This window comes from Uloborus diversus, chromosome 6 (assembly GCF_026930045.1).
Source record: "Uloborus diversus isolate 005 chromosome 6, Udiv.v.3.1, whole genome shotgun sequence".
NCBI lineage: Eukaryota > Metazoa > Arthropoda > Arachnida > Araneae > Uloboridae > Uloborus > Uloborus diversus.
The window spans coordinates 128,665,409-128,677,746 of NC_072736.1; the positions used below are offsets into that span (position 1 = coordinate 128,665,409).

Below are 12,338 nucleotides of genomic sequence, written 5' to 3' on the forward strand. Positions count from 1 at the left end.
AAAATAATGATCAGTGCAAAATTTTTCTAGTCAAAGGAACAGAATCACATAAAAATTAAAACGATAGAGATTTTCAAAAGCGGATGCAATCTGATTTTGAAAAGCGCAAACAATCTTAACTAAGCCAAAAAATCGTAAAAACAAGTTCCAAATGCATAAACTTGATGACATTCTGCCGAATATACTAAAGGAACTGGAACATTAAATGCAGAATTGCAGTTTGGGCGCAAGTTTGTCCGATTTTGGCACAGAAAAGTCCATTTGGTGATCTTTTTGGAGCAGTTTGATGCAGGATCGGCGGTTGGCATGGTTTGGCGCAGTTGGCACATCCCTTTAAGATGTTGATTTGCTTTGCATACAAAATGTGTTAAAGCTTTCAAATAAATGGCGATTTCTAGAACTGAATGACTCGTGTATTATATTTTGCGGATATGGTTTCTCATAACTGATGTGCATTTTCCTCCCCTGTCCTTACATGATCAATGGAAAGTATCCTCTGCAAAAAGAGGGGAAAAAAAAGAATTTGAATTAATACATGAAATCGGGAAACAGATGAGATTCTCAATAAAAAACATTTTTTACAAGCATTTTTCTGAAATATCTTTTTTTAAGATAAGCTTGAAAGTTGTGTAAAATACAATTTAGAAAATTTAAAATATTTTTTTCCTCCTTTGCACCACATGGTCTCAGAGTGGAGTAACCCAATCCAATGGCAGGTGGTTCTTTTTTATTTTGGAAAGTTGTATCACTTAGAAAGCTCTTTTAAGAAAAACGGAAACAATAAGCAGATAGTGCCGTTTTATGAAAATAATATGTTATTTTATTACTTTTGATTTGTAACAGCCAGCTGAAATTTCTCTGAAGGCCACCAACTGTGTTTAAATTCATGTTTCGTCTCTCACTTTCGAAAACATCTTTCTTGAATGTAAAACAAAATATAACTCTTGTGCGAAACAATATTGCTTGCTTTGGAAACCCTGGAAATAAAACATTCAATTAAAATTGAATTTTAACATTCATTTTCTAAGAAACTTAATTGTTTTCTTCTCCTACTAAACTTTAATACCATTCATTGAAAAACTGACCTTCACAAGAAAGGAAATTTATTTTTTACAAGATCCTCATGCATTTTGAATTATGCGAAAGGAGTACCTTAGTATTTTAAGAATGGTTTCACATCTTTTTCCCCTAACTAAGAAGAGCATACATTTGTTTTTGCTTTTCAATGCAATTTTTATGATGCTTTCGTGAATGTTTAATTTTTATTACTGTGAAATTTAAACATTAATAAATGAACAAAACTACTAACAGTGGTTTAAGGTGGGGGGGGGGGGGTTCCAGGGCTTTAAAAAAACTCCTTTTTTAATGCAAAGAGCTTATGGGTGTAAAGCACTGGTGTTTGTGATTTGAAAATGTTGGATTGCTAACGGAAAATTTTGGACCGACAACACATTCTAAAACTGAAAAATTATTTTTAAAAATGTATGTTTTAATTTTTTTCTAATGATTTTGCATATTTGAAGAGTATTTACCTGAGTGGTTGAGCTCCCCCCCCCCCCCCCTCTCCTTCCCGTAGTTACCGAAAATTTCAGTTCTTAGAAAATTTTACTTTAGTCCACTATCATTTCTGTTGTAAAGTTATCTGACATTGTTTACTTTTCAGAACTAAGGTTTTTGTTTTTTCTCCTTTTTAACATGCTTTTATTAGCTTCACTTGTATGTTTGTGAGTAACTCTCATTTGGACTAAGAGCTAGTGGCTTATTACTGATCGTCCAGTCCACCACTTTATGAGCATTCGTGGCCGCGAGCGGTCCAAGGCGCGGATCTTCGCTGACGTTCACCTCCGGGAATCATTGGGCGTGTGTTCTAATCCTGTCTACACTGAAATTAAATTTATAATCTTGCAACTCAATTTTCGCCCACTTTTTGTGATCGGATTCTTTTAAAATTTGGAGTGCAACCTCAGACCCGATGACAATGCAATATTCTATAATCAAATTAATTTATTAACGAGAAGATATTAGTTTATTCTAATTAACACGCTTCTATTAGCTTAACTTGAATGTTTGTGGCGCCAACTTTCCCTTTGGACAAATAGCCAGTGGCTTATTAGAATTACAACATACACCCCCATTATAAAAATCGAACACACGCACAAAGATTTCATTTAAGAGTTATAAGTGTTAACAATATTTAGTATCTAAATCTTATTTGAAAAAATAATAGGTTAAAAAACTAAAAAAAAAAACGTTTTTGTAGCAAAATGAACTAAAAAGTAAAAAATAAAATAATAGTTTAAATCACTAAAAAAAACACGCTTTAGTAGCAAAATGAACTAAAAAGTTTAAAATAATCTTTGGATGACATGTATATAAAGTAATTGACCAAACACTTAATTTGTAATAGAAAAAAGCGTGGGGGCTGCCTATTTACATTTGTGCATGGATAACAAGTGGAAGAAATGTAAGACAACTGATGGAGAAGACTCCCCCCCCCCAGACTTTTTTTCTATTACAGTAAAATTAAGCGTTTTTTTAGTTTTTTAAACTATTACTTCAATGTTGCTTTTAGTGAAATGATAGAAGTAACTTACATGCTATCGTTGAACTCGTACCATTCTTCTGACAGTTGATTTTTGCATTTTGCTGTGTAATGGCCTGAGTTGTTCGATCCCTCATGATCCACAACACCATATAAGTTATACGAAAAATCGTCTCCTAAAAAAAAATTCAAATCTTGTAAGGAATCCTTATTGTTTTAAACGTTTAAAGTTGTTTGATGTGTAGAGTTGAAACAGTGACACAAGTTACAAACTTTGTCTTCCTGTACTGAAAATTTGCTTCCAAAATACTGCATGAATAGTTTTATAAGCTCAGTTTTTTTGGCACTGTTAAAAAGAACTGCGGCCGTGGGCAAGTTTTGGATTCCATACTAGCAATAACGTTTTTTTTCCCCCGTCAAATAAGTGAGTTTGTGCAATAAAACTGGCATACAATAAATGACAAAAAAGCAAAAAAAAAAAAAAATGAAATTTGCAGTTACTGCCTTTTACCTGCTCACGGCAGAATATTGAAAGATTGTTATTAGGTCATCCGTGGAGACGACGCAAAATTAACCTTGTACAAATTAACCTTGTAAGCAGAGTGGTCAAGCATCCAATTAAAGGAAAAATCCATCAAATTACACTCCTGCTCAAATTTAGTGTTTTAAACAAGCTTAAAATTTAAATTATGTGTTATTATATAGATTCCATTGCTTTATAAAATTGGAACTGATTGCAGTGATTAGGAGCAAAATACATGATTTTTGAAAAAAATGCATGATACTTACAGAATAAATAGAAGTACAAACTGTCCGAAAGTGTAATTTTACATAAACTCCGTATCGTCACACAGTTCGAAAACCAAACGTCATGTGCAATACCTTTTATTACCAAAGTTCAGTGTGTGCATCATAAAGTGCTCAAACCACATCTGAACGGTATTCAACTTCACCACCCCACGAATGGTACACAATGAACTCTGGTAATGTTTGATACTGACGTCATATGAATGACGTTAGTTTCTCGAACTGTGACAATACAGCAGTTATAGATAATTACACTTTTTTTTTGAGCAACCACGATTGCTTATTGTTCTCACTTGACAGTCCTTGATGTTCCGGTTCCTTTTTCAGCTTGCACCAGGGCTGCAGCACCACCATCCACCGGCGGCGGCGCGGCTGGTCCTCAGCACTGTCCCCCGGAATCCACTTTTGCTGGGCGGTGGCGTCCATGTCCTACACACGCATGCTCATACACACTCCCCTACGCGCGCACGCCTTTACACATATACACACGCCTACGTGCACACACGTAAGCCTACACACACACGCACACAACTATATACACGTAAGCACCCAGGAGGAGGGACATGCTTGAATTTCTAGAAACAATAACTCTAACCAGTAGAGTCTTGTCGCAACTCATGATTGCGAAAAACATAATTTGAATTCAAAGTTTCGGAATTCAAATTAGAGGTTTTTTGAGCAATCAGGATTGTTTATTGCTTTCATTTGACTGTCTTTGGCGTTGTGGTTCCTTTTTCAGCTTGGACCAGGCCTGCAGCACCACCGTCGACCGGCGGCGGCGCGGCTGGTCCTGAGCACTGTCCCCCGAAATCCACTTTTGCTGGGCGGTGGCGTCCATGTCCCACACACACGAACGCCTACACACACACACACACACACACACACAACACTCACTCACACACATGCATACATACACTTACGCACCCACACACATGCGCCTACACAAACACACACGCTCGTGATTGCGAAAAACATAATTTGAATTCAAGATACCAAAAATTCAATTTTTTTTTTTTTTTTTTTTGCAACGTCATAAAAAAAAAAAATTTCAACCTGCGAAATATTATGGCGCAAATCGCATATTCATACGATTATTTGTGGCTTTTCTATTAATTTTTAAAATGTGTCAAGGATTTTTCGGATACCCTGTATTTTGCATTATTCAATGCAACTGTATGCAAGATTCTTTGCCATAATGTAAAACCTTTTCCAGTTTTAAAATATCCAATTGATGCTTCTGCACATGCTAGAGAAAAGAAAATACTTAACAACGCTTGTACCATAGGCATCTGGCTAAAGTGACAGGCGAAACGGCCATGTTCACCTTCATTTTACATAATAGCCCATTCTCCCGTTTCGTTTGGGAGGCTTTCGAATTTCGATCTCTTCTCCCGAACTCCCTAATAAAGTTTATATCTTCTCAACTTTCAACGAAATTCCCTTACAAAAAAGATTTTTCAACGATTAGAAGCGATCGCAATCGCAAAAAAATGAAACTTTTTCATGACTATGAATATTGTATGTGTAGGATCATTTTTGAAACATGTTTAATTCAGTAATGATGCAAATATCTCCTCATGTTTCAGCAAAACAACGAAATTCCCGTACAAAAGGGATTTTTCAGCGATTAGAATTTCGGGGAAAATTCCTACTGTAAAACAATCGCGATCGCAAAAAGTAAAACGTTCCCGTTTTTCTCTGAACTTCCAAAGTTTTCTCCTGCTCCAAGGATTGTTTCTTATCACGTATAAAAGAAACCAAACTTACGCCTATGTAAAATTAAGAAAAAAAAATATGTTATCAATACACACGACAGAAGTGAAACTTTTTTATCTTTTTTTTCCCCCTTCTTCACCTTGAACTCATTTCACTCTCACGTTTTCTCTCACGCCTCGCTCTTATTCTTTCTGCTCCTGACTTGGGCATACATAATTAAATTATACTTTAATGAAGAAAATTGATTATAAACAGCGGAGATAGCTTAACAATACTCGAAATCAGCTTTTTAATTGTTGCCAAAAGCAATAAAAGAATTATAGTAATTGTTTCTTTAATTTTGTTAATTAAAGTTAACAAACTAATGTCAAGGCTGAATTTAAGCAATGTGGATTACGCTTTTAAACTAATGGCTTGACTTGTATTAAAGAAATCTTCGAAAACCTGCATTATATGACAAGTTTCAAATGCCCAAAATACACAAATATATTGTCGGCACCATGCTTAACAAACGAATGTGAAAATTAGCTTTTTTCAGGAGATCCAAAGCAATATTTTTTTCTACCAGACGCGTTTAGTTGTTTTCAATGTTTCAATTTTTATAGATAACTTTAAGCGTAAAACTATCGTTTGAAGTAGTTATAACTAGTAGGTAACCCTTTTTGAGTACTACAGCTAACCAGCAAATTTGAAAAACGCGATTCGCGATTTTTCACATTCGTTAGTTTAGCTCATGGTGCCGACGATATCCTTGCCTTTAAAATTAGTCACCGGGCCCACTCTCACAGAAAACTTATCAAACTTATGCTACTCCATTTCCGATCCAGGCCCTTTCAGGTACCAGGTGCCTAGTTTACAACTACCTGTAGGCTGGCTAACATGGCCTCTTGTCGGTTCAAGCAGTATACATTTTACGAATTCCGCATCGACTCTCAACGGCCGTGGCTCCCATATAAAACATCATAATAAAATGCGTGTGCCTGTGTTTGTGTGACGTATAGTAGTTTTGTGATTTTTTTAATGAGTGTTTTGACCCCCCTCTCAATCTTTTCGCTGCGCTGCGAGTAAAGGTTGTGTATGGGGGGGGGTGTATGTCATTTCTTCTGGGGCCTGTTTCAGGTAATTTTTTTTAAGGCTATTTTTCATTTTACTTTCTTTGTCATAAACCCGGCGTTTTACTTCCAGTTTTTAATTGTTGTTAAAAACAATGAAAAATATTTATCCTACTTCTGCTTTTTAATCTTTGCAAAAAATAATGAATGAATGAAATATTAATGAATTTATCAAATTAATTTCAAAGCTGAACTTAAGAAAATATATTTGTGAGTGTTTTTAAAAGCGCTTTTTTTCACTACTTGTTCAAAATGCTTTTAAAATTCGAGCATACAAATCAACAATATTGAAAATATAGATGAATAGTAAATATTAGCTATTCTCACTTTATGAGCAATTCATTTATACTCAAACAAAAATCAATACTGTTGCTGTTTTTTTTTTTTTTTTTTTTTTTTCAAAGAATGATAGGTTACTAGTAAATAGGTTTTTAATTTCAAAAAGGCACACTTCAAATAAATTTCAAAACGTAAAAATAAAATAGATAAAATGATTTTTTTTAAAAACTATTTCTATAAGCTTGATTCGCACTAAAAAGTATGAAACAAAATAAGTATGATTTCTTAATTAAAACACTAAACAATTACAGTTGATCATAATATTTTTTGTTCATAGAAATTCTGAAGCGGTCAATAAAATTCAAATTGAAAATTTAAGAGAAAAAAAAGTAGGCAGTACGCAGCTTTTTATGAATAACTTTTATATAATACCGCCTCTATTTCTTCTTCTCTGAATTTTTAATTTAAATTTTATTGGATGCTTTAGAATAACCCTAAACTAAAGATATTAAGATAAACTGCAGTTTTTCAGTGTTGCAATTAAGAAACCATATACTTATTTTATTTTATACCTTTTAATGCGAACCAAGCTTTTAGATATAGTCTTTACAATTGAAAACGTTTTTTTCATTTTATCACAGGTCTCAAATTGAGCATTGCTTCGGTACTTTTGATGCACATTTATAATTAAATGCAAATATAATCTGGGAAAAAGTGCTGCTTTTTTTTTTTTTCAATTACTCATATTTTAAAATTTAACAACGAGTTTGGATATCAAGCACATTTTTGCATGTTTTCCAGATGCGTACAAAAGTAAAATAATGCAAAAAATAATGTTATTTAATCAGAGGCGCTTGATGAGAGGTCACGGGAGGTCGCTGTGACTGCCCAAAAAATTAATTGTTCAGCAAATTTTGTCTGAAAATTCACGAAATTTCGAGACATAATTGCAGCTTGTAGTCCCGAAACGTGTTTTTTTCCCCTGCAAATGCTGCGGTATACTGAATACAAAAACTTTTTTTCTCATTATTATAAAAAGCAGGAATTAATATGTATAGAACTAAAAGCTTACAAGTAGAGTCTATCCATTTAAGTTTCTAATTAAAATTTTAAATTCATTTTATATTCGAGCCAAGACAATATAATTCTCTTACAGACCAGCAGAAATTATTGATAGACATTTTTACTATTTAAATACACCATTTGCTTCATTATTCAAATTTGAGAGCGTTGTAACGTAAATTTAAAAAACAAGTTTAATTTTCTGTTTGTTACATTTTATTTCCATTGAAAAATTAAAATATTTATTTTGGAAAAATACGTGATGTAAAAATTCGAATTGAAAGGGTTAGAGTTGTTGAATCTTAATGTTTTATGTTGAAATTATCATTTTTGAGACCAAAAACAAAATGATTAGACTTTTAAACAAAATGATTAAATCTCGTGGTTTTCTGACCTGAGTATAAAACTACATCACATAGAGTCTAGAGTCCTTGAAAATAACTAGATAAGTCTTTGAAACTGCTAAGCTAAGTGTGCTTCATTTTATTTCTCATCAAGTGTTTGAATTATGAATCGTAAAAATGGGTAATATGTAACTCTCTCGTTCCCCATTTTTGAAATCCGTACAGTACACCATTTCTATTAAAGCATTTTTCATTATTGATCGGTTTGTATTTAATTCATTGTTGTATTTGTTGGTGGATTTGAGGGGTGACCAAACACTTATTGTATAGTAACCCGTTGGAGCAAGTAACAGTGCGTTATCTTTTCTCCTCCCTCACTCTTTCTGACTGTCAACTGCTGTTATTGATTTGTCGAACAAAAAGCAAGTTTTATTATCTTAATTAGTGAAATAAACTTTTAAAAAGTTTTGCTCTCCTTTTTTTTTTCCTAATATTTTTTCCGTTCCAATTACCCCTCTTATAAGGCTTCAAAATTCAGAATTTTACATCTTTTTTCAAAATTTAATCCGGGGGACACCCCCCCCCCCCGGACCCCCTAAAATTGGGGTTATTCTATACCCAGGGACAACACACATTAAAAACGAACAAAAAAGTAAAACATGACTTTAAACAAACTAATATATGGCCTCTTTTACCAGCCAGAGAAAAGTTTTCCATACTACAAGACGGGGGGAATGGGAGGAAGGGGGTTAAAAGACATTTTGCCTTCGAAAAAACTTGTTCTTTTCTTTTTAATGAAAAACCCCACTTGAAACTTTTTGGGTTCGGAAAAATACAACCAAAATTTTTTGGGTAGGGCCGGCAAAAATATTTTTCCACATAAAAATTTTGGGCCAGGCCGCCCCTGATGGAGCCAATCCCGCGAGATTCCGGGATCCCGCAAGATTGACTTCATTCATCTAAAAATTAAAAAACATTAATGTCAAATACAAAAGGTTGTGCTTTTTAAGGAAGAACGGCTACTTGAAATAGAAGTTTTCTCGAATTCCGTACACCAATTGTAGAGCACTACGAAGTCAGATCCCAACTAGCAATTATCGTTTGGTATGCAAAAGTGCTCTTAAAAAGTCTAATACGTCTTAACAAAGCATCGCTCGTATGGGATGGGGAAAATTTTTTGCTCTAAATATAATGCGCTTGATGAAAACACGTGATGTGGCTCCACTGCAACTGGTTTTACCGAGATTAAACAATGGGGTTGTTTCCTTCAGTCAAAAGTACTACTTTTAGTCACTGAAATTGATAGAATAAGCAAAAAAATAACATGGACCCTAAAAATTCTTTCATTTTCCCAACAGTTATTTTTTAATTAATTTTTTTAAATGTCCGATTTTTCAAACAAGGCGTGGTTTTGATGACGTCACAAATGATGCTCTTTGGCGCGTTTTGTACCGCGTTTCCTCGTCATGATAATCAAGAAGCGAATTAAAATTGCGCTCTGCGCTTGCTATCAACCATATCGTTGCCAATACACGTGAGTAAAGATGCGAATTAAATATTTTGCTCTGTGAATGGCAACACAGAATGGCATTTCATCATTTGTGATGTCATCGACAAGAAATGTAAACAATGAAAGCGCAACGATTTAAGTAATTTTTTTTAATATTATACTTAAACAAATTATTTAAAAAATGGTTAGATCCTATGTTTTTAAACATGTTCTTTCAGAAAAAAATACTTTTAAAATTTTGGAAACGACCCCATTGTGGACATTAAGCAAAATATTCCACCATTAACTTCATCACCTACGGAAATAGTTTTTTCTTTTCTTATACTTGTTTTTTGCTCAAGAGCTGCAAATTTTGGACAAAAACGATGTCTATTGGATATGTGCTTGTATCCAATTTAACTTGCGTTGAAAAATACCCTAGTTGATTTATTAAAGTTGGTCATTAGTATCAGTGCATTTGATTCATTACATTAAGAGGTGAATGCTGCTCAGTTTTACCAAGTCACAGTCTTAGCAAAAGTTTTGGATAACTTTTAGCTAATTTTACCTCTTACTTTCAAGATACATTAAAAAAAAGAATAGAGCAGCTTAACTTATTGTTCTGTCATGCGAGTCATTCTGTGTTTCATCATCCAAGTTTCTGTCACTGTCACCTCCTTGAGATTTGTGCCGTATATATGAGTAAATAATGTCAAGTTTTTAATTGCTTCTTCATTGGAGAAATATATTGTGCACTTTTTGTAAGTTAACGGTTTTGAATGAATTCCTTAAGCTTACAGAAGTGCTCCAACATTGTATTCAGGCTACTCCAGCGAGTTTTGCAATTGTAATACACTTTATCTATTTTTTCTAAAGTGTAATTTTCTAGATTTTAAAATTTAGTGATTGTTTTCAAAAATGCTTATAAATTTTATGCATTTTTTTTTAAATTGCTGAACGTATGAAAAGTGAAACCTCGAACGAGAATTCATTCTCGGAAAAATATATTGTATTTTAATTGTGTTCTTAACCCCTTTGCGGTTGGACAGTCCCAGGATTACATGTTAAATGGACGAGATATCTCGTCAAGAACTGCAAGGTGGTTTTAAAAAGTAAGGCCACCGTTCATCATATGCGACGCAAAGTTTTTCTTGCTCTTCTTGCAGATATACGAGAAGGTGATTCAAATTTCAATGCTGGTGAAAATAGCCGTTTTATGAGCGGTAAAATATAGAAAACGTTTGCAGGGAAAAAATTGCGGAATTGGGAATCCCGCGGGATTCTGCTCTTAATCCCGTTAAATATCATGCGGGATTCGGGATTGGAAACCCTAGTCAACGACTAGTGGTTTTTCCTTACGCAGTGTAGAGCAAGAACAATATTAAATTTCAATGTACTTACCTAAAGAATTGGAGGACGAAGAAAACTCGCTCGTGATTTTCATTGGGCATTCCACCACTGTACTTAGTTTGTGACCATAGTTTGTTCCTGAAAACCGTTTTAGATCTAAGTCAGAGTTAAGGTCAGCAAAATATGGGAACGTAATTAGCTAAAGGATAAGAGTAGGTTAGAGGTACATTGGTACCCGTTTACTTTCTACCTTGGCAAAAACAAAAAAAATGTCTTCTACATCGCCACCATGTTTGCTGCTGAGTCCGTCATTTAGGGGAGTCGGGGGTAGGGCCAATTTGCTCCACGTGTTTTACATTTCATTGCAACTTTTATTGGCTTTTGAAGCCTTGTTATATTTAGCTGGTGGATTATTTTACATTTTGATGGTTTTTAAAGGCTTAATTTAGTTACTTGGAAGATTACTTTTAATTTTCTATGTAACTTTTAATCTTGTTTAATGACTTCGTTTCATTTGAAAGTTTGTTAAAATAACAAAACAGTAAATCATATCGTCAAATAAAGTTTTCATATAACTTTGACAAAAAATGGCCACGAATACTCATAGGGTCGCTACACAGTTGTAAAACAACTCCAACTAGGAAAACGTTAGTTTCCGATATCGATAAAACCCTTTTATCGCCAATGAGTCTTCTACATTGATCGAACAATCTATTCTTCTAATCACAAAGCTCCTTCTTTCTTTTCATTTCTATTGTGCGGATTTGTAAACTAATAATTTTAATTTGTCTTAAACGATTTTCAAAGAAGTTTATTCTCCTTTGATAGTCCACCTTCATTGATCTTAATTTTTTTTATGTTCGTTGTATTCTATTTATGGATTGTCTGGAAATGATATCACGCATTTTTTCAACATGTATGACCCCCTCCCCCTCCTTTTTTCACATTTCAACCCTCCATCCCGCTCTATCACACGAGAAATGGTATTTTACGAGCGAAAAATAAAAAAGGGTTTTCATTTCAACTAAAATGAGTGATAGTCAGTAAATTACCACCCAATAAATAGGGCTAAAGCAGAAATACATGAAATACACCGCCAGCTCAGTCATTTCCAGCCGAGGACTGCAGTTTCGTGCTTATTAGTACTCATCAACCCGGCATAGGAAAGTGACTGAGATACAGATACAGATCGGGAGAGTGCACTGCGCCAGAACCGAGGTTCTTTTACGCGGTATGAATGAAGAGAAATGATCAGTAATCGAGCTGGCGTGAAGGGGCGGTGTGAGGGAGGACGGAAAAAATATAAAAAAAGGGAGATTTTTCAGGGCCACACATTTATTTACATATGTACAGGTATGGGGACAAGCTAGTGTGAGAGAGCTTACATATAGAAAATACAAGCAGTGTGAAATATGAGTGACGAGCTGGAGATGGAAAACCTCTTAAGGAAACCAAGAATGCCAAACAAACTGGTAGCTAATATAGAATTAGCGCAGACCAGACGAGTGACCGAAGCAATCATGGGCGGATTTATGGAGGGGCGGAGGGGGGCAATGCCCCCCCCCCCCCAGTTTTAGGAGGACTTTATGTAGTAACAACACATCTTCCAAAAATTTTTTAAAAAATCATTATTTTTT

The 12,338-nt window shown here is 34.4% G+C and overlaps 1 protein-coding gene across 2 annotated transcripts in view; it reads right to left on the bottom strand.

Annotated features, from left to right (window-relative positions):
- Window positions 1–811: 811 nt before the first annotated feature.
- Window positions 812–12,338, bottom strand: part of LOC129223860 (ubiquitin carboxyl-terminal hydrolase 2-like) — a 50,070-nt gene continuing 38,543 nt past the window's right edge. For both annotated transcript variants that reach the window (XM_054858222.1, XM_054858223.1), the window contains exons 10-12: window positions 10,753–10,857; window positions 2,595–2,718; window positions 812–977 (exon numbers count right to left, since the gene is read on the bottom strand). In XM_054858222.1, coding sequence (XP_054714197.1) covers window positions 899–977; window positions 2,595–2,718; window positions 10,753–10,857 — 308 coding nt within the window. In that variant the 3' untranslated portion in view covers window positions 812–898. The remainder of the gene's footprint in view (window positions 978–2,594; window positions 2,719–10,752; window positions 10,858–12,338) is intronic.